Genomic DNA, 22,508 nt, shown 5'->3' with positions numbered 1-22,508 from the left:
TTTTTGTCAAATTAGGGCAAATTTAGTGAAATCCTTTTTAGATTGTAAACCCCTAATTTAATGTTGAAAGTGTAGTCCTTGCAGACCCGTATTTGATAGATCATTATAATCTGATCATATCTGACCGAATTGAAAGTTCCATTCTTTATCTAGGAATCTTAATTTCATTTACTAGCATTCAATTTAGTGAGATAATAGCTGGAACATAAAAATCCCCAAATTAGAAACGCAAGCAGTAACCCTAACCCAAACCCCAATATTTAAAATCTTTAATAATTCACTAACAACCACTATTTATCCTAATTAATGGTTTAAATGTTCAATGTGGGATCTCAATTACATGATTTAATGATCAACCGGAAGAAACTATAGCTAGAGAATATAAATCCCCAAATTAGGCACTAAATTTGGAATTTAGGGTTAGTGGCTTAAATATTGGAGACAAGGATTCATGCTGTTTAAATATGTCTGAATACATTATACAACCCACAACATGGCCTTCCAATTCTCCTTTTCCTCTCTCTTGCCCCTTTGATACTGTAATGTTATTTATACTAAATATACTTATTTTCTTCCCATTCTTTCATGGTACCAAGACAGAGCCACAAAAAGGCTACGTTGTTAGGTTCAATGTGATTATGCAGTCTGAAGATTAGACCAGTATTCCTTGACAAGCTGCCCAAACAGGGAACCTTCTATCCTCATTAACTTCATTGGTTCATCATACTCCTCTAGTTTTCCTGAAATAGAATAGACACATTTCAGAACATGCTTCATGCATCTCTATTAAATATCACAGTTTTATATTTGGATTTTTGTTACTTAATTGTATATAGTATTAACTTCAGATCCTTCTATAAAATGCATACTGCACATACAGTTGACACGCATTGTTATAGAAGTAGACAAGTACAACATGACACATCTGCACATTGTGAAGAGAAAAGTGAATTGCCTTCTCTATACTGTAAACATTGTGAAGTCAGATCTAGCTAATGATTATGTCTAGAACAACACCTTAGTTCAGAAAATTTGGATTAAAAACTTTAGAAATTAGCAAAAATTGACATAATGAATGGCATCCACAGAAAAATAGACGATTTTGGTGCAACAACACAGGGAATATTCAATAGAAAAGGGTTGAAGTAATGTATGTGACTCACCATCACTAATAGAGAGAACCATCGTGCAATCCATCACTGTAGGTATCCTGTGAGCCACAGTGATCACAGTACAATCAACAAATTCAGTCCTAATGGTTTTCTGAAGAATCATATCAGTTGCATTATCAATTGATGCAGTTGCTTCATCGAGCACCAATATCTTACATCTCCTCAAAAGTGCACGCCCTAAACAGAAAAGTTGCCGCTGCCCCATGCTCCAATTTGACCCATATTCCACAACTGAGTAGCAAGTTTATTTTTGATAAAGATCAAAATCTCAAAACACAGAACCTTCTGCATATTAAAAAATATCGATATGTTACCTAAGGAGTCCAGGCCATTTCCTTTCTCTTGAAGAGACTCTTGTAGCTGGCACTTCCCAAGAACCTGCAAATGGAAAATTATCAATTCAGTCATATTTGCAATCCATGCAGAAATTTTAATTATATATATATATATATAAGCATTGTTCACCCAATGAAAGATTAATAAATACTTCTGATGTTAAAGCAACCAGAAGTGGAAAAGGACCAATGTAATACCTCCCAAATTTCTTGGTCAGAATGTTGAGACAAGGGATCCAAATTGAATCTCACAGTCCCATTAAAAAGAGAAGGATCTTGAGGTATTATTCCAAAACGTGACCTCAGATCATGAAGTCCAATTGTAGAGATGTCAATGCCATCAACAATAATCTTCCCCCCTGCAGGCTCCACAAGACGAAAAAGAGAACTTATAAGGGTTGTCTTCCCACTCCCAGTTCGGCCAACGATACCAATCTTGTGCCCTCCTTCAAAAGAACAACTTATCCCACAAAGAACAAGTGGTGCATTGGGCCTATATCTAACCTGTTTTCAAATAAATTTTCTCAGTATATACAGGAACCTTCCTTTGATTTAGCATTAAAGGAATTAAACTTTACCTGCAAATCTTGTATCTCCACTTTACCCACAGCCGGCCAATTAGTTGTGGGGCGGTTTCCTTCTATTACTTCAGGGGCCTCACTGGGAATAAGCATGTATTGGCTTAGCCTTTCTACACAAATAATGTTATTTTCTAAACTACACTGCTTTTGAACAGAACGGACAAACGCCATGTTTAAGGAAAGACCATAAGAAAGTGCCATCCCGATGAATCCTGTAATTGAAAATTCATATGGGAGATTCAGTAATTCAATATCATTCAATAAATAATATTTCCCAAAAAAAGGGCATAAAGATTTTGTAAATAACCAAATGATTGCAATGGTCATAGTTCCAAGGATAATAAAGTTTGACTGACCAGAGCTAAAAGTTCGGGGAGGAAGCAAAACCATGCAAAGTGCAGCAGAGGCAAAAACCGTCGAACTGACCATTTCTATCCATTGAATCAACCACTCGTTTGCAGAAAAACTGTGGAAAAAAGGACTAGCATTTGTGTCAATGAGGTCAAGATTCTTTGTGAAGAACTGGTCTTCCTTCTTAAAAGCCCTTATTGTGATGACTCCTGCGGCAGACTCTGCTAGATGATTTGCTACTAAGGACTTGGTTGTTCCATTGATCCGCATCATCTCTTTTGCAGAGGCAAAGTAATATCTCTAGTAATATAAAAGGTAATGCCATTTTCGGTCAAATATACTCGCTAAAACAGAAGAGAACACAATTACATTTCACTTGAATTGAAAGAACCCCCCCTCCTCCCCCCCCCCCCCCCCCCCCCAACGACGACCAAAAAAAGAGCCCCTTTGAAGAGTGCAAAAAATGACAATTGCTACTCAGCAAATTTGTTCCAATTAGATGAGCATTATCATCAAATTCTTGAACCCTTTCACAGCATACCTAAAGAAGTAATTTGGTCCTAGAATGGAACTTACAAGTTCTGATATGATTTTAGACATTAAACTCTTATTGATGCGAAGCAATCCAACATCCAAAATTTGTTTATATGCATTGTAATAAAGTTCACCCCACTTCATGCACTAATCTATTATATTAGCATCATGAGCCAAGGATATTGGTTCATAATTTTCTAAAGTATTATTGGTTTAAATGGCTTTGAAAGAAAATTTTTTCCACAGAATATAATTCATGTAAGGACCGCGTCTGTTGTTTACCTGCAATCTGATTACAACAAAAACAAATGGTACTGCGACAAACAAGACCTGCCAGGTGACAACAGCGAGTACCACAAGAATAGAATATGCATTAATGAAAGACGAAACAGAGAAGTTAAGGCTGAACGGGACATCAAGATCTATGATACTCAGGTCAGAAGACACCTGCACATAATACCAGGAAAAGTGAAGAAAAATGAGTCGTAGAAATCAAACAACAGGTTCATTTACATTTTATGTTTGTGATGCTTACCCGACTAAGTATCCTTCCTAGAGGTGTGGAATCGTAAAATGAAATGGGTGCATGAAAAAGGGAGTCTAATAGCTGTGAAAACAAGGATTTCGAAGATTTAAGTCCCATAACAACTGTAGAAATAGATCTACAGGATAAAAACATTATTGAGGCTAATCCAATCAACATATAAACCATGACCAATCTCAATGTGCTAACATGAGGATTATCAACATTAGCAGCCATCCATGAATTCTGTAATATCTGACCAACTGCAAATATAAGGTGAGAGAGACAGGCTATGAAGAAGAACAAGAACCCTTTGTTTTGATTCAGATATTGCTTGTATGGTTTAAAGCCGGTGTCTCCTGTTTCTCTCTCTTCTTGCTTAATCAACTGATCCCCTTCACATGCTTTTAATTGCTTCTCTACGTAAGTATTCTTAATCTCTCGGGAAGATGTTCCACGTCTATGTGCAGAACCAACAACGGCAACGCTTTCAGAACCCGCCGTCTCTTTGTGTGCATAAACAAGGTCCTGAAATACTTTGCTTGAGGCCAACAACTGATGATATGGAGCCTGTTGTAATATTTCCCCGTTTGACATGAACTGTGCAAAAAATCAAACTCACACCAAATCAGTATTTGGAACTAACAGATTCTAACTAATGATAATCTCAATACTAAATTACAAAACAGGTAAAGATCAATATGATCTGCAGGCTAAGTGGCTCTTGTAGTGCATGATTCATGAAATAGCTAAAGATGACTGGAGCTCAACCAAATTAGAATGAGTGATGGAGAGATTGAGAAGAACAATGGTAACAGATAAACTACCACCATTTAAAGACAAGATTCAAAATCAAGCCCACCTACTCTGATGCTATCATAAACTACCATTTGTCCTAAAAGTTAAAGTTGTTAGGAATTGAGAAATTTAATCATTTGACCATTATTATAACAGTAGAAAATTTAAATTCTTCTGCAGGTTTTGGAGATTTTTAATAATAGAAACAGACAAGGTGGCCATTAAATGCCTCAAACATAGTTGCTGTAGTTCTTTTTGGGAAAACAAATACCAGATAAATAAGATCGCTATGTACTTAAATAGGTAATTAGGTATACTAACCAAAACAGAATTGAAAGCAGGCAAGAAGTCTACTTGATGGGTCACAAGTAAGACTGTCTTCCTTGAAAGTGCGCCCATAACATATTCCTGTCACAGTTGAAGTAATCTTACATTTAAGTTAGTAATTGAACCCAAATAAATTGTAAAAAAAATAACAAAAATATGGAAGGTGTTTGGAAAATTAAATTACATCAAATATGCTTGTTGCAGTCTGTGCATCCAAAGCACTGAATGGATCATCTAAGAGAAATACATCAGCATCCTGATAGAGAGCACGGGCAAGTTGAACGCGTTGCTTCTGACCACCACTCAAATTAACACCTCTCTCCCCTATTACGGTGAGATCACCAAAGGGAAGCAACTCAAGGTCCTTAACCAATGAACACCTCTCTAGTGCTTCTCTGTATCTGTCACCATCCATTGCAGACCCAAATAAAATATTCTCTTGTATTGTCCCGCTTTGTATCCATGCTGTCTGAGAAACATAAGAAATCTTCCCACTGACTTTTATCTGTAATTTCAATAAATGAACCGGATTGCTTAGTCAGAATGCTTGAACTTTTTCCAATTTAAGATGAGCATTATATTTACATCATAGGGACACAACAATACCTGGGAATTGAAGTGTTGGAATACATATAATTAGAGACAACTCAGAGAGAAGTTGAATAGTAACTTACGGTTCCCTGAATTTTTGGAACTTCTCCGAGAATTGCTACTAGAAGCGTTGACTTGCCTGAGCCAACTTCTCCACATATGGCCACCTTTTCACCAGGTCTAACCTCCAAATTTATGTTTCTCAATGTGGGCTTCAATGAAGTCTCTTCCCATGAAAATTTGGCCGAATTGATAAAAAGGGAGTAATTCACATTCTCCGTGTTGCAATTGTTCTTAACATGTGCATTCTGCAGCTCTGGTGCTTCAAGGAATTTTATAATACGTGCAAATGCAACCTTGGCTTGAATGACAACCCCTATGACATCAGGAACAGTTATAATCGGATCCTGAACAAGGCGAAAGGTTGCTACAAAGGTGAAAACGTTATTTGCATGCAGAGGAATTCCAAGGAAATAACATGCTCCAAATGTTGCAGAAGAGATCAAAACCGGAGTTGACCAAAAGAGAATGCTATGATATGTTTTCTCTGACTGCACTTTAGATAACCATTTGCACTCCATCTTCCTTAAATTTTCTATGACTTTCTTGAAATGGGTTTGCCAAGCATACAATTTCAAAACCTTCATGTTTACTAGAGCCTCAGAACTAGCCTTCAGTCTCTCATCTTGTGCCACTGTTAGCTTAGACTGAAACTTATGCTGTAACTTTGCGAGTGGAATATTGCAAAGCACGGTGAGAATTATCACCACCAGTGCTGCAACTGTTGCTAGCCCCACCGCATGAAAAAGAATTAGTATTGCAATACATAGTTGGAGGCTTGTTGTCCATGTCTGATGGAACCAAAATGGAAATTCTCCAATTCTATAAGCATCTACTGTAACATAGTTCATTATCTCAGCACCTGAGTGCATTAACCTTGCAGAATTGGATAATCTTAGTTGTTTATTATAAATGGCTGCTAAGAGCAATGACCTCACTTTCAGTCCAACAAGCCTGCTTCGGAAGAACCACTGCCTTTGTGACATGGATTGTATGCACTTGGAAAAGAAAAAGGCTATTGCCAATACATGTCCTTCGTACTTGAATTTTCCTTTTCCCTCGTAAGCCAGTATGAAGGCATTTAGAAGTACTGGACCACTAGACAGTGTGAGAATATATAACAAAGCAAAGCACCCTGATAAGAACATTTCTTTCCAATGGATTAAAATTATTGCCTCCAGGATTGATGTTTGGGATGCTGGTTCTGCTCTTTTCTTCTTATTCAATTGCTCCAAGAACTGAAAATAACAATTTTCTGCTCGATCTGCCTTGCACAACTTGGGTATATGTTCATCCTCAAGATTTTTCTGCCTGCCCATTTTCATCAACGGATTCAACCACCAAAACCAGAGTCTACTAAAGAATCCGGCTTTGGCATATGGAGTTACAAGTCCTACAGAATCACTTTCAAGCTTCATCTTTTTGTTTTCTCTTTGCTCTTCAATCTCTCTGTTTTCATACAAAAATAGAATTATATGTTTATAAGGAAAACTTGTCATCCAATTACTTATAACACTCAATTAACAGAAATTAAAAAATTTAAAAAAATTTAAAAAAAATTGATAGAAATTTTATAATTGATATTATTTTGAAGGAAAAAGAGGAGAAGAAGAAAAAAATCAACATGCACATGCCATGTAGCTATGGTAGTGCAGGTGCACCAAACAAAGGATATATAGGTGCATGTATAGGAGGACATATAACTACAAGAGATCTGATTATTTTTATGAAAATTACTATTAATAGTGTTAATTTGGAAAGTTACAGGATACATTTAATAGGGCTAATCTTATATGAGTGAAACACTTTGCATGTTCTTGTTCTTAGATTAGCCTGGAATGCATGAATAAATCACATATGAGGATAGGAACATAGAGCTCATCATAATATCTTTAAAGAAAGCAAATAAGAAATATCTGTAAAGATGTCTATAATTTTCTTTCTAGTATTTACCAGGATGTCAAATTACACTGCCAGCTGCTAAACAAAATTGACAGACTCAAACTAGAACCGGGTAGTTTCCAATAGTTGGGGTTTATCTCTCATTGTTCTGTCTAGTAATCTGTCTATTGTTTGTTTTCTACTGATTGCTAGTGCAGATTTTTTATTTTTTTTTTTGCTTCTTGTTGTTTTGGCTAACTTTCTGTTTATCCCATCTATTGGTTTGCAGTTGTTACACTTCACTGTGGTTCGGAACAAATACTAACTTGTCCAAAACATGAAGGATAGCTCAAATTAATTATTTGCTTGTGAATGAGAATTTCAAAGTGCTTCCATGCAAAAATATTAATTTCATGACTATGACATACCTCAATATGCGTAAAAGCAGGTTCTTTCTCCTTCACTTAGCTGGTAGTTTATACAAAAAGCTTGGCTGCATGCTTGTATCCTATTAGGAGAAACCAATTCAGCATTAAGTATATCTGCTTAGAAATATAAGCAATGCCATCTTTCATTAAACATATTTTCTGTCAATGATGGGGGAGAGTTACTGAATGGACTCACATTATAAAGAAAAATAAAATCACAGCAATAAGTTTATTGACAAAGATGGTGATAACGAATCCTGTATGGCATGTGGATGTGAAAGTTTTGATTTGTGTTAATCATGGACCACTAAATGAAAACAACGTTTAAAAGAGTGTAGGTGAATCATACAAGACAAAAGAAAAGGGGAAGCATACCTAAAGGCTTAATTTAAACAATTGACTGAACATAAATTGTTAGAGAATCCCAATTCCCAGAAATAGTTTTGTATGGAAATTGATTATATATTTGTTTGGCTTCTCCATGTAATAACTTTTTTTTTTGGGTTGGATATTGCTCTAAGCCTGGAACTTATTATAAAGTCCTGGACTCTTGGAGTAAATTGAATTTTTGTTGGATATCCACTAAAAAATGTTTTCCTTGAAAATGCTGATTAGTGATTTGTTGTTGGATTTTCCACTTTGTGCAGAATCACATAATGCACAACTTTTTAAAGTCTAAACTACAAATCTTTTGTATGTTTTGATTGATCAGAACTATTTTGTTATAGTTGATTTTTTAATGAGATTGAATCTCTGAAATAGTTTTTCCATTAAAGAAACTCTTCATTGATTTTTAGCTTCATTTGTTACAAAAAACTGTTGTTCTTGTTTATTGCTTTTATTAATGTGTAATAATAAAAAAAATTGTTAGAATCAATTTGGGTAATAGTTGGTGTGGTTACACTACTAAATTTATAACTCTTTCTTTTTTTTTCTTTTTTTTTTTCTTTTTTGAGAATACTAAATATTTTTGACACACACACGCACTACAAAAAAAAGGTCCTCTGGCCGCGTTTTTAAAACGCGGCTATATAGCCAAAAAACGTGACTATAGCCTATAGCCACGTTTTTTTCGGCCACGGTTTACAATGTGGCCTAAAACCCGTGACTATAGGACTGATGGCCCTATGACCGCACTTTTTAACCGCGGCCCAAGCCCTGGTCCTATAGCCTCGTTTAAAACGCGGCCTAAGGGTACGGGCTTAGGCCACGTTTTAAACGCGGCCCAAGCCTTTACCATAGGCCGCGTTTTAAACGCGGCCTAAGCGTTTACCTTAGGCCACGTTTAAAACGCAGCCTAAGGTTGAACCTTAGGCCACGTTTAAAAAGTGTGGCCATACCTCCCATGTGATGGCCTGTGACACTCGTTTAAGCCGCGTTTTAACCGTGGCCTAAGGTTTAGGTCTTAGGCCGCACTTTTTAAACGCGGCCTAAGGTTCAACCTTGGGCTGCGTTTTAAACGCGGCCTAAGGTTCAACCTTGGGCTGCGTTTAAAACGCGGCCCAAAATTACAACCTTAGGCCGCGTTTTAAGTGCGGCTTAAGCCCCCCGAATTCTTATTATGAATTGGTCTATAGCCACGTTTTTAACGTTTTAAAAACGTGGCTATAGTATTTTTTTTATTTTTTTTTTCTTCTTTTTTCCTTTTTCTGGGCATATTTTTACAAAGCTGTCAAACATACAAAATATCTCTAAACCTGTCAAACCCAGACTTCCAAGCATTAATTTTCTCTAATAAGAATTTTCTCAAGCATTAATTTTCAATATTCCAAACAACTATACATGAAGAGTCCACGAAGTTACAATATTTGACACAATATTACAATCATGTTTACAATATTTTCAATATCCACGAAGTTACAATATTCCGAATATCCAAACAATTATACATGAAGAGTCCTCACTATGATGTAGCGCTATTACCTGAAAATATTATATACGCAATATTAGTAGCACATAATATTGCAATAAACACGCAAGTTTTATGGCCATTAAACGCAAAGTTTGTATTACCTGAATAACCGCGTAAACTTGAGATGACATTCTTTTGTAAGAAGGCTACCATTTCATCCATTCTCTGCTTTGCCTCACCCATTTCCCGCTTTGTTTCGTCCAGCTGCTGCTGATGCCGTCTTTCTGATTCGCGCATTGCTTCGGCCAGTTGCTGCTCATGCCGTGCATCTGACTCCCGCTTTGCTTCGGCCAGTGCTTCGGCTAGTTGCTGCTGATGCCGTGCATCTGACTCCCGCTTTGCTTCAGCCAGTGCTTCGGCCAGTTGCTGCTGATGCCTTTGCTCTGAGTCAGCAAGTTGGTCCCTCATCGAATTTTCCAATGCAGTCATTCGTTGGGCCGTTTCAGTGGACGACGGCCCAGGCACACATGGAAGGTTGGACCCACTTCTTCCTGATGGGGTTGGTCCAAAACCGACCCCACGGACACGTCCAGAATGTTCTTTGCCCATCACTTGAGCGAACGCATCATCTTTTGCCCAGAGAATTCCATCGCGATGGTCTCCTACTAGTTTGCCCCCGTTGGCTAAAATTGCTTTCATTTTCTCCTGTTTTCATATAAGAACCAAATAACATATTATTTGCTATAAACATTTCACGCACAAGGACTGGGGCCACGTTTTTGAAACGGGGCTTCAGAACAAGTCCTGAGGCCGCGTTTTTATCTCAAAAAACGCGGCCTCAGAACGTGTCTATGGGCCCGCGTACAAAACGCGACCTTAAGGTTTTGTGAAGCCGCGTTTTCTTGAACGGGGCTTTAGGCTCAACCTTGGGCCGCATTTTAAAAATGCGGCCACAGTAAAAGCAGACAAAAAAAAAAAAAAAAGGAGTTAAAGAAAAATTAAACTGCGGAAGTCCTTAGGCCGCGTTTTTATCTCAAAAAAACGCGGCCTCAGAACCTGTCTATGGCCCCGCGTATAAAACGGGGCCTTAAGGTTCGCCTTGGGCCACATTTTTAAAAACGGGGCTTTTGCCTCACCTTGGGCCGCGTTTTTTATGGCCGCGGATAAAAAACGCGGCCCAAGGCCCCCGCGTTTTGTAGTGATGGGGAGATAGGAGAAAGTTTTTAAAGAAACATACAGTGGTATATATCCAAAAGAGCCTAACTCTTGAATACAAAGCACAAACTTTAAATTTATAACTCTAAACTTAATTAGTCTAAATGGTTGTATCTTTCAAAAAATCCACTACATAAGCTTTTATGGGTAAATATATATGGTCATAGCGTGGGATTATCAGCAACGCTTAGATGTGATGGTCATAGAGTGGGTAAAAGTTAATGGCTTCACATACTAATTCTTGTTGTAATATTATTGTTTGGTTAGAGGACCTACTATCTTGTTTTGGTGCTGTTTTTACAATCTCTTTAAATTCATGAATAAAATTTTTAACCTTTCTAAAAGAGGGAAAAAAAATTATTACAGGTAAAAAAAAATGGAATTTCCATATAAAACTATGTTTTTTAACCAGTTGCATGTACTTGAATGGAATACACAATCTGGAGAAATAAATCCATGACAACAGTCTTTATTTTCTACTTGGAAAATCTTTTCTTAGAAAAAGTAAATTACCGAATTTTATTAACAGTACGTGTTAATGTTATAGACTATCTTTTTTTTTTTTGAAGCTCCCTCCTGGAGACTTGAACCCCGACCCTTGCCCCCCACACCCCACAAACACTTATACTTGTAGAGTGACCAACGAACCAAGGGTGTGCGGTGATAATGTTATAGACTATCTTATCTTAACACTAATCTATTCATTTGGCTTGGATTGGAGCACGTTGCCTCATCAAGATTTTTTTTTTTTTTCATTTAATTCGTTGAATATTCATGTTCATTTATCTTTTTTTTTATCCCTCCCGCTATTAGTGGTCCAAATTTCTGAATTTTTTTTTCAATTAATTCATTGAATATTCATGTTCATTTATCTTTCTTTTTTTTTCGCCCTCCCTCTATATGAGTGGTCCAAGTTTCTGATTTATTTTTTTCGATTAATTCATTGAATATTCATGTTCATTGTGGTTCTAGCACTACAAAAAACACAGGCTATAGCCACGTTTTTTTCGCCCTCCCACTATATGAGTGGTCCAAGTTTTAGAAATGCAGCTATAGCCCTTGTTTCGTGTAGTGCAGAGCCAGTTTTTCCTTGAACTTGGAGTCCCACAAAATTAGTGTAATTGAGAATATAGCTCGCATTCATTTATTAATTTTTCTCCCTCCCTCCATAAGAGTGGTCCAAGTTTCTAATTTTTTTTTTTCAATTAATTCATTGAATGTTCATGTTCATTTATCTTTCTTTTTTTTTTTTTCTCTCTCCCCCTTTAAGAGTGGTCCAAGTTTCTGATTTATTTTTCAATTAATTTGTTGAAGGGTTATGTTAAGAGGTGTCCTTAGAGAAATTGTTAATAAACTATATTAAGAAAGATTTTAACACCACTTTCATGGAAAATATAAAAAAGTTGATAGAAAAATTAATTACTTTATCATTAACTTTCCATTCATTGAATATTCATGTTCATCTATCTTTTTTTTTTTCCTCCCTCCTTAAGAGTGGTCAAAGTTTCTAATGCCTTAAATCAACTGACATTGATATCAAAACTCTAAACCCCCACCTATCTCCAAAGCATGATTTTTACTATATTAAGAATAAGGTAAAATTTAGGTACAGTACTTAGGTGTTGTTCCTTAGGTTCTCCACTTAACATTCTGCCATGTGGAATTTTCCTCATGAAATTGAAGTGTATTTTTTAGTTAAGTAGCCACATGGGTCAATCTTAAGTGGAGAATCTAAAGAACAGCATCTAAGGTATTGTATTTAAGTTTTTTCCATAAGAATAACTTTCTTTTGTCAAGAGTATTTTACTAGATATTATTTAGTCTCCTTTATTAGAAGACTTGAAATAGCTATTAGATTATTAAAATAGCGAAGAAAAATTTTCATTTTCCCATGGTGCGCATAGCCAGTGTGGGGACTGGGGAATCTATCATCTTTTTCATCCTTCTGATCAAGCAAAATCATGTCTTCAAAAAATAAAAAACAAAAAAAAAGCTGGCGAAGATACACTTAACTCTACTTTGTTGGCTTATCTAAAATAACATGGTTAGAAAAGAGGATCCACTATGCATGGCTTTGCACAGCCCCATACCAATAAAGTTTACCAAAAGCTATCATTGTGAACAAAAATCTTCAGTCCTGTAAAGAGCGTTTCCTTTTATGTTCCATCACTCGTGTCAAAATTTTCTTATTATCAAAATTTAGGTTCTTTTAGAAGGAAGAAAATAGAGAGAGAGAGAGACTTGTGGTAGGCCAGGCCAATATGTGATTTGGAGTATAAATTACACAACGGAGCACACACGTTAGGATTTATTCACCACAATTCACAAATGGCAAAAAGTTTTACCAAACTCAAATTTGTCATCTCATCATGTCAAGAATATGAGTGGTGCATAATTGAATTCACATACTTGAGAATTAATCGCCTAATATACTCAATGGCATGGGTGAAGGATGGATAATAGAAAGTAAAAAAAAAATTATGTAATCAAATGAACCACTAAAATTTTTGAAGTATAATTGAGTTGAGTCCATAGTGATAAAGCATATGTAACCACCCTCTCATGGAGATGGACCTTGCTAGTATGAGATCCATCCTATGTGAGAGACTGGTTACATATATCTAATACACCAAATACCTTCTCATACATTTGAACAATGAAACTTTAGGGTCATAGTTAATATGTACTCAATATTTAACTGAAATACATGTATAACAAAGAATGATTGGCACAAAATTCCTATTACCAAGAAAGGAAAAAAAAAGTTCTTGTTTTGAATTTTCTTTTTCTCCCCCTGGTGGGGTGACTAAAAATATTAAATGTGGCCTGTTTTCTAGTAGATACATGGAAGAGTTTTGGTTTTGAAATTTCTATGTACTAGTGACTATTTCATGCGCTGCACTGGATTATTAAATAAAAATTATATATATTTTTCTAGAAGGTATAAATAATTTCATGCAATTTATTTAAAAGTAATAATGTTAAAACAAATGAGTAACTACTCTAAAAATTATATTTATTTAAAAGTAATAATGTTAAAAAAAAATGAGTAACTACTCTAAAAATTATATTTGTATATTCATAATCTTCATGTTTAGAAAGACTTTCACTTATTAACTGAACCGAAGTGAACCAAAATTCTACTTTAATATAGCTCAACAGGAGTGTAACAATAATAAATGTTATACTTAAGATTTTAGATATTACCAGTTTGAGATTTTATATAAAAGGAATGGACTGAATGCACCAAATGGATCGAAATTGATCAAAATAGACTGAATTGGACCAAATTAATCGAAGAGTACCAAATAGGTGGAGTTGTGGTGTGCCTTTATGTTAGAACCCATTTTCCCTCTCTCTTGTGTGTGTGTGTTTGTTTCTTATTAAAAAATAATAATAAAATAAAATAAAATAAAAACAAATGACTGAATAGGACCAAGGTGGACTGAATAAGGCCAAATGGACTAAATAAGACCAAGGTAGACCAATTATGATAGAATGGACCGAAAGGGACTAAAGTAGACCAAGTAGGACCAAATAGGACCGAAGTTGACCGAATGGACTGAATAGCACCAAATAGGACCGAATAGGACCAAAGTGGATTGAATAAAACCGAATAAGACCAAAGTGGACAGATGGGACTGAATAAGACTAAAGTAGACATAATGGACCGAATAAGACCGAAGTGGATTGAATAGAACCGAATAAGACCAAAGTGGACAGAATGGACCAAATGAGACTAATAAGACCAAAGTAGACATTGGACCGAATAAGACCAAATTGGAACGAAGTGGACTGAATATGACTAAGGTGGACAGATGGGTCCGAATGGATCGAATAAAACCAAAGTGAATTGAAACCAAACATAACCAAAGTGGATAGAATAGGACCGAAGTGGAATGAATAGAACCAAGTGGACCGACTATGACCAAAGTGAATTGAATAGGACCAGAGTGGACTGAAAGTATGTGTAGTGACCTAAAAAGGGGGGTATTGCATTCCATGAAATCCTACATCGCCTAGGGAAGCACATGAGAAAGTGTTTATAAGGAACGACCTCCCTTCAATGTGTAGAGGTCTTTTCCCCAGCGCAACCTGGGGAAGAACAAAACCATGAGGGGTATGGGCCCCAAAGTGGACAATATCTACACAGTTGGGGTGGGGTCATTATAATATGTTTTTAAAATTTTTATATATTGGTCTTTAGACACCTAAAGAATTTTTTTATATGTATTTCCTAAGAAATATAAAAAGAATTATCAAAGGGTTTGAATTTTATTGCAATTTTTTTACCTATGCTACTCCTCTTTTTTTATTTATTTATTAACATATATGTTATGTGCATGACTCTAGTGCAATATGTGGGATTTTTATTAATAAGAAGATTAGACTATATAATAAAATGTAAAAAGTTAATCTATAGTCTACTTATTCAATATTTTGAATCTAAATAGGTTGAAAAAGAACCACTTAACTTTGTCAATAGTCCTCTATCAAAAAAAAAAAAAAACTTTGTCAATAGTCTTCTAAAACAAATTTTAGTTTTATAATATTTTTTAGAAAAAAAAAAAAATTTCTAACACAATTTTGTGAATTTCACGACTTTCATATGAAAAAATATTTTCCAAAACTTTTAAAATGCCTAAATCTACAAAAGTTTCCCTTAAAAATTAGAGTGGAAAAAAAAGCTAGTAATAATCAATAATTGCATCAACCAATAAACAATTTTAGTAAATTTTATTAGAAATGTTCACCAATAAATCGGAAAGAAATACCATTATGAGATTTTGGGTGATATTCATCACGAAAAAATTATATATTTTTTATCATTTTTTTTTAACAATTCTACGTTATACATTAAAAACCAATTGTTAGTTTGTTTGAATCTATCGAGAAAAAAAACATTATATTACAATAAATTCTGATTCTTTTCATTAAAAAAATTCAACAATAAATTTCTTAATGAGAAATAATAACTATTTCTTTCAACAAAACAAAATGTTTTAAGTAAAATTATCAGTAGTTAAGGGGAATGGTAATTTACCGCCAATAGTCTCACTAAATTACTAAAATTTCAATGTTATGACACCTCAAGGTCAAACTAATAAATTACCAAAATTTCAAAGTTATGACACCTGAAGATCAAACTAATAAAATGAATTACACAAATTAATTCACTAACCCCCAAACTTTAGGTTTAATAATTAACCCAAGTTTAGGCATATTCCATCTACTTTGAATTCGTCCTCTCAAAACACCTCAACTAAGAGAGTACCAAAACTATGTTACTTCTTAAACTATTGCAAGAACAATAACCAATCCTTAGTCACAAAAAAACAAATCTCCAAATTTCAAATCCACAAAGTTAAATTCATAAATAAATAAAAACAAAAAAACAAAAATCCAGAAAGTTAAAATCATGAGCACCTTATCTTTGTCATATCATCATAACAAGGGCAAAAAGCAGTCTCTTGAAGGGATGATTTCAGCCCTTGAGCTCATCTCTGTAAAATATGATTTTATGAAAATGCTATTTGGGAACTATGTCAAAATAGTGCTATTTTGATAAATAATTATTAAAATTCTTTTATTATTAAAAAAAAAAAAACCTTAGGATTCTTAAATTAAATCCAATAAAAACCTAAATAACCATCATTGGACATGCTAGAAGCCAATTAGAACTTTCAATTTCATGTAGGTGTGGCTTATTTTGAAAAATTATACTTGAATGACAAAACCCCAATTTAAAGAAAAATCCCTTTCAATTATAATCCAAAAATGAGTAAATCATAAATCTTAATTCATCTCATCAAATTGAAGGTTCATACTTGTAATTGGATGTCTCAATTTCATATAAACACTTTAAATTGGATAGAAAAAAAAAATTCAAATTATCAAAACCTTGAAATTTGGCCAAGTCCTAACCTTAGCGTTTTTAATTCTTTGATTAGTCTTAAATATATTATGATTTCACCCAAACACTATTACAAACCCTATTTAGATGCCTTATAGTTACATATTATTTAGTGCCACTGCCAATCTAGTGAAATCCGTTTTAGATTGAAAACCCTTAATTTAGTGTTATAAGTTTAATCCCAAACGACCCCTATTTGATAGATCATTATAATATGGTCAGAATCTAATTAAGGTTCCATTTGGATACAGCTAAAAACTGAAAACTGAAAAATACTGTAGCAAAATAATTTTTAAATGTGTGAATAGTATCGTGAAACCCATTTTTAATGAAAAAGTGATTGAGAAGTGAGGTTTGTGGGTCCCGTGACTGAAAAGTTGCTGAAAAGTTGTTGAAAAAGTTACTGTGTGTGCACTATTCACACCCTAAAGTCAACAATCATGGCTTGAAAAATAAAAATAAAAATGAACATGCAAAACGTGGACGTGGGAAGCGCAAAACACACTTCCCAAATGCACACTAAATTGAGAGTTCCAATATTTAGTTAAGAATCATAATTTCTTTCAATATCATTCAATTTAATGTTATAATAGTTGGAACATAAAAATCCCCAAATTAGGAATGTAAATTGTAACCCTAACCCTAACCCTAAGACTTAAAATCTTTAATAATTCACTAACAGCCACAATTCAGCCTAATTAATGGCTCAAATTTTCAATTTGGGATCTCAATTACTTGATTTAACAATCAATTGAAAGAAATTATTGCTAGAGAATAAAAATCCCCAAATTAGGCCCGAAATTTGGGATTTAGGGTTATTGTTTTTATGGGCAATAGTAGAGGTTAAAATAGGGAGAACAGCAGAGGATTTAAAGTTGTTGAGGTTTCCTTAGCATCAATTTAAGTGTGACTGTTGTGCCATGTGGGCCTATTGGTTATCCGTGTGTGGTTCCAAAATAACAATGAGGCATGGGATTTCATGATTTGAGGTCCTTCAACTTAGCAATGCTTATGGCCAAGCAGGGGTTGGAGGTTACAACTCTCTTCTCTACAAATGTTTTGAAAAGCTTGATATTTCCCAAGGTGTCATTTTTCGAAAGTTGTGGATTGTCTTAATAGTTTTTTTTTTTTTTGGTTGTGAAAGAGAGACTTTCAAGTTTCAACCTTTGGCGTCCGCTCCTGATGATAGCTCTTTGTCATTAGAGGAAGACACTAATCGGTTTTTAGTATAGGCGGGAATTGAACCCCAAATCTCTTATTCAACCATCAGAAACTTTACCCCAGTTGAGTTACTTAGACTTCATGTCCTAATGGTTTTTTTGTTTGGAACAATATTATGGCTACAAAGATAGTTGTATACTGAATGGCAAATGGAGTAACATGTCCTAGTGAATCACTTTCAAGCTTCATCCTTTTCTTCTCTCTTTGCTCTTCAATCTCTCTGTTTCATACAAGAATAGAATTATACGATTATACAGAAAACTTGTCATCCAATTACTTATAGCACTCAATTACCTGAAAGAAAAGAAAAAAAGTGATAGAAATTATATAATTGATATTATTTTGAAAGAAAATGAGGAATAGAAGAAAATCTCAATCTGCACATGCCATGTAGCTATGGTAGTGCAGGTGTACCAAACAATGGAGATATAAATGCATGTAAAGGAGGACATATAACTATAAAAGATCTGATTATTTTCATTAAAATTATTGTTAACAGTGTTAATTCGGAAAGTTGAAGGATGCATTTAGCAGGGCTAATCTCATCTGAGTGAAATTTATTGCATGTTCTTGTTCTTAGATTAGCCAGGAATGCATGAATAAATCACATGTGGAGGGAGAGGAACATAGAGCTCATCATAATATCTTTAAAGAAATATCTGTAAGATGTCTATAATTTGCTTTCTAGTATTAATCAGGATGTCAAATTACACAGCCAGCTGCCAAACAAAATTGACAGATTCTAACTAGAAGTGGGTATTTTCCAATAGTTCAGGTTTCTCTCTCATTGTTCTGTCTAGTATAATTTTAATTATGCTAAACAAACTTATTTTTCCCCCATTGCTTCGTAGTTTGAAGGTACCAAGCCAGAGCCACAAAAGCCTACTTTGCTATGTACAATGTCATTATGCAGTCTGAAGATTAGACCAGTATTCCATGACAAAGCTGCCCAAACAGGGTACCTTCTGTTGTCATTAACTTCACTGGTTCATCGTACTCCACTAGTGTTCCTGAAACATAATAGAGACATTTCCTTCAGAACATTGAAAAATAACGTTTTGATGCCAAAATTACTGCTTCATGCATCTCTATTAGATATCACAGTTTTTATATATGGGTTTTTGTTACTTAATTGAATACAGTATTAACTTCAGATCCTTCCAGAAAATGCATACTGCACATACAGTTGACAGACATTGTCAAAGAAGTGGACAAGTACAACATGACTCATCTGCACAATGTAAAGTGAAAAGTGAATTACCTTCTCTGTACTGTAAACATTGTGAAGTCAGATCTAGCTAATGATTATGTCTAAAACAATACCTTCGTTAAGAAATTTAGGATTAAAAACTTCGGAAATTATTAAAGATTAACATAATGAATGGCATCCACAGAAAAATAGACGATTCTGGTGCAAAAACACATTGAATATTCTATAGAAAAGGGTTGAAGTAATGTATGTGACTCACCATCACTAATAGCGAGAACCATCGTGCAATCCATCACTGTAGGTATCCTGTGAGCCACAGTGATCACAGTACAATCAGCAAATTCAGTCCGAATGGTTTTCTAAAGAACCTTCAAATGGAAAATTATCACTTTCGGCATATTTGCAATCCATGCAGAAATATATAAATAAAAAAGAATACTTCTTTATAAACACTGTTCACCCAACAGAAGATCCAATGAGTACTACTTCTAATTCAAAGCAACCGGAAGTTGAAAACAACCAAAGTAATACCTCCCAAATTCAGGGCCGGCTCAAGGCCTAGGCAAGTTAGGCCTAGGCCTAAGGCCCACCAAAAAAAAAAATTCCTTAGGAAAAAAGGCCCCACTTTTTATAGTTAAAGGCCCAAATTTTTATACAATCATATATATTTTCTAAAGGTTGTACATTTTTTTTATTAGTGATATACAAATTTTACTATTGGCTTACAAATTACTATGTTATGAATCACATAAAATGTGATATAAACATTCATTAACTAAATTGATGAAGTTTATCAATGAGAGACGATATCACATTATATTTTGAACATTTTATAGTGCTTTTAATTAGTGCATTTTTCTTTTTCATTTCTATTAAAACTTTCAAAGTACGAGACTAATAGAACCTTAACTCAATTGAAACCCTAAAATATTTCAAAAAGATGTTGCAAATGTGTTAAATCATCAATTATAGATTAATCTCTCCTAAGAGTTTGAGACTTTGATTTTTGTAAATTAATACCCTACAAAACCATACACCAAATAATATCTATCTCTCTCTCTCTTAAAATCAAAATATAAAATTAAAAATTAGATTACAACTTTATTTAACTATGCATCGTCTTCAATCATAATATATTTTTATTTCTTTTTATTAATATTTATAATTCAACTATGATATTCAATTCTCTATATGAAATTAACATTAGTCTAGTTGATATTATTTATGTATTTAATGTATCAAATTAACCTCAATTTGATTAGTATTAAATAATTTTGTTTAATTAATATTTACATATTAAAAGCCCCGTATAAATTTTTCGCCTTAGGTCTCAAATTATGTTGAGTCGCCTCTGCCCAAATTTCTTGGTCAGAATGTTGAGACAAGGGATCCGAATTGTATCTCACAGTCCCATTAAAAAAAGTAGGATCTTGAGGTATTATTCCAAAACGTGACCTCAGATCATGAAGTCCAATTGTAGAGATGTCAATGCCATCAACAATAATCTTCCCCCATGCTGGCTCCACAAGACGAAAAAGAGAAATTATAAGGGTTGTCTTCCCACTTCCAGTTCGGCCAAAAATACCAATCTTGTGCCCTCCTTCAAAAGTACAACTTATTCCACAAAGAACAAGTGGTACATTGGACCCATATCTGACCTGTTTTCAAATAAAATTTCTCAGTATATACAGGAACCTTCCTTTCATTTAACATTAAAGGAATTAAACTTTACCTGCAAATCTTGTATCTCCACTTTACCCACAGCCGGCCAATTAGTTGTGAGGCGGTTTCCTTCTATTACTTCAGGGGCCTCACTGGGAATATGCATGTTATTTTCTAAACTGCACTGCTTTTGAACTGAACGGACAAACATCATGTTTAAGGAAAGACCATAAGAAAGTGCCATCCGGATGAATCCTGCAATTGAAAATTCATATGGGAGATTCAGTAGTTCAATATCATTCTATGATTAATATTTCCCAAAAAAAGAGCATAAAGATTTTGTAAATAACCAAATGATTGCAATGGTCATACTTCCAAGAATGATAAAGGTAGACTGACCAGAGCTAAAAGTCTAGGGAGGAAGTAAAACCACGCAAAGTGCAGCAGAGGCAAAAACCGTCCAACTGACACCATTTCTATCCATTGAATCAATCAACCACTCGTTTGCAGCAAAACTGTGGAAAAAGGACTAGCATTTGTGTCAATGAGGTCAAGATTCTTTGTGAAGAACTTGTCTTCCTTCTTGAAAGCTCTTATTGTTATAACTCCTGCTGCCGACTCTACTAGATTATTTTTTTATAAAGAAAACCGTGAAAAATGCCACTTCAAACCTATTGATTTAAAAAAAAATTAAGTGTACATATAAATTTGGTTCTACATCTGACGTTTTCAATATAAAAATTCTTATTATTTCTTTTTCTTTTTTAGGAGCATTTATATATATATATATATATATTTATAAAGAAAACACTTGAACTCTTGAAGGCTAAACATCTAAGATTTAAGGTTTATAATTTTTAATTTGCAAAACTAAATATACATGTCAAGAGATTAAAAATCTAACAATAATTGAATAGAGAAATATAAAATTATACTATTTTATATCTTAAGTTTAATTTTACATACATACTAGTCACTAACTCGTGCGATGCACGGGAAAGCACAAAGAATATCTACAAAATCTATATAACATTATACTTATATTTGTTAGGTTCAAACAGCCTCTTCTTAAATTATCAAATTATTAAAAAAATTAACCCTCTTCTTCACTTTTTACTCAAACTTGTTTTCATAGCTCATATTTAAACAATCGCAGCAAATTTTTTTTTATTTATAGTAAAATTTGTGTAAAGACAAATTACAGTTTCATGTAAAGTGTACACACCCATATTCTATACCTCTAAGGAAGGAAACATCATAAACCCTTTACATATGTAGGTTAGATTTAAAACAAACTACATATATTCCAAGTCTGATAAGCCAACTCAACGGTAGAAAAATGTTCTTTATAAAATTAGATAGTAACATATTTTACAAAATGGGGCAATTTTTGTAACTCTATCTTGCTGCTCATATTCTGCAGTATACAACAAAGTAATTTATTTATCTAGATACAATGGGCAATAGCATTGGCTGTTCTTAAGCACAATTCAATATAGACAAATGAGATAGAAAAGAAAAAAAGTAACATAACAAATACAAAAAGTACCACTGTTCCAGCCCTCCATAACTCCTTAAACAGAACCCTTTCTTAGCCCAAAAATACAAAAAGTTCCCTCCTTTCCCACAAACTTGAGAAGGCCGAGACAACCAACAACTCTCCACAGCAATCATACCAACCTCTCAAAGAAACCCAAGGAAAGCACGACCAAAAACATATAAAGCTTCCTCCTTTTTCTTATTGAACCAAGAAACCCAACAAAGGCAGCTCCTTTTCCCATTCACCCTGTACAACCAACAACAAGAACATATACAACAAAGCAAGCAGCAAGGCATGGGAGCAAAAAACAGAA

General features: G+C 34.3%; 3 protein-coding genes across 3 annotated transcripts; all 3 read right to left on the bottom strand.

Annotated features, from left to right (window-relative positions):
- Window positions 1–384: 384 nt before the first annotated feature.
- Window positions 385–7,735, bottom strand: LOC115962170 (ABC transporter C family member 10-like). The gene is made up of 12 exons (XM_031081056.1): window positions 7,582–7,735; window positions 5,296–6,721; window positions 4,806–5,126; window positions 4,616–4,702; window positions 3,509–4,096; window positions 3,256–3,420; window positions 2,445–2,739; window positions 2,086–2,300; window positions 1,706–2,011; window positions 1,487–1,550; window positions 1,164–1,403; window positions 385–740 (listed from the first exon to the last, which is right to left on the bottom strand). Exons 2-12 carry the CDS (start codon window positions 6,688–6,690, stop codon window positions 637–639), a joined length of 3,780 nt encoding a protein of 1,259 aa, XP_030936916.1. The 5' UTR covers window positions 6,691–6,721; window positions 7,582–7,735; the 3' UTR covers window positions 385–636.
- A 1,636-nt stretch (window positions 7,736–9,371) lies between these two features.
- On the bottom strand, window positions 9,372–10,131 carry LOC115962172. Its single transcript, XM_031081058.1, has 2 exons — window positions 9,595–10,131; window positions 9,372–9,504 (listed from the first exon to the last, which is right to left on the bottom strand). Exons 1-2 carry the CDS (start codon window positions 10,040–10,042, stop codon window positions 9,485–9,487), a joined length of 468 nt encoding a protein of 155 aa, XP_030936918.1. The 5' UTR covers window positions 10,043–10,131; the 3' UTR covers window positions 9,372–9,484.
- An 8,573-nt stretch (window positions 10,132–18,704) lies between these two features.
- On the bottom strand, window positions 18,705–21,129 carry LOC115961222 (ABC transporter C family member 10-like). Its single transcript, XM_031080237.1, has 5 exons — window positions 21,055–21,129; window positions 20,726–20,956; window positions 20,287–20,651; window positions 19,253–19,299; window positions 18,705–18,793 (listed from the first exon to the last, which is right to left on the bottom strand). Exons 1-5 carry the CDS (start codon window positions 21,127–21,129, stop codon window positions 18,705–18,707), a joined length of 807 nt encoding a protein of 268 aa, XP_030936097.1.
- Between the last annotated feature and the right edge of the window lie 1,379 nt (window positions 21,130–22,508).

This window comes from Quercus lobata, chromosome 9, assembly GCF_001633185.2.
Source record: "Quercus lobata isolate SW786 chromosome 9, ValleyOak3.0 Primary Assembly, whole genome shotgun sequence".
In the NCBI taxonomy this organism is placed as follows: Eukaryota; Viridiplantae; Streptophyta; class Magnoliopsida; order Fagales; family Fagaceae; genus Quercus; species Quercus lobata.
This window is presented reverse-complemented; position numbering and strand designations above follow the sequence as displayed.

Bases quoted from the DNA above. Each gene is read 5' to 3' on its own strand.
- LOC115962170 (XM_031081056.1), bottom strand. From the start codon at position 6,690: ATGAAGCTTGAAAGTGATTCTGTAGGACTTGTAACTCCATATGCCAAA. The intron at 2,740-3,255 runs GTAAACAACAGA...TTATATTACTAG, and splicing joins TTGTTGTAATCAGATTGCAG to AGATATTACTTTGCCTCTGC. The intron at 2,012-2,085 runs GTAAAGTTTAAT...ATTTGAAAACAG, and splicing joins TGGAGATACAAGATTTGCAG to GTTAGATATAGGCCCAATGC.
- LOC115962172 (XM_031081058.1), bottom strand. From the start codon at position 10,042: ATGGGCAAAGAACATTCTGGACGTGTCCGTGGGGTCGGTTTTGGACCA. The intron at 9,505-9,594 runs GTAATACAAACT...TAATATTTTCAG, and splicing joins AAGTTTACGCGGTTATTCAG to GTAATAGCGCTACATCATAG.
- LOC115961222 (XM_031080237.1), bottom strand. From the start codon at position 21,129: ATGGTGTCAGTTGGACGGTTTTTGCCTCTGCTGCACTTTGCGTGGTTT. The intron at 20,652-20,725 runs GTAAAGTTTAAT...ATTTGAAAACAG, and splicing joins TGGAGATACAAGATTTGCAG to GTCAGATATGGGTCCAATGT. The intron at 19,300-20,286 runs GTAAATATTAAT...TGTGGCTCACAG, and splicing joins TTATACGGGGCTTTTAATAT to GATACCTACAGTGATGGATT.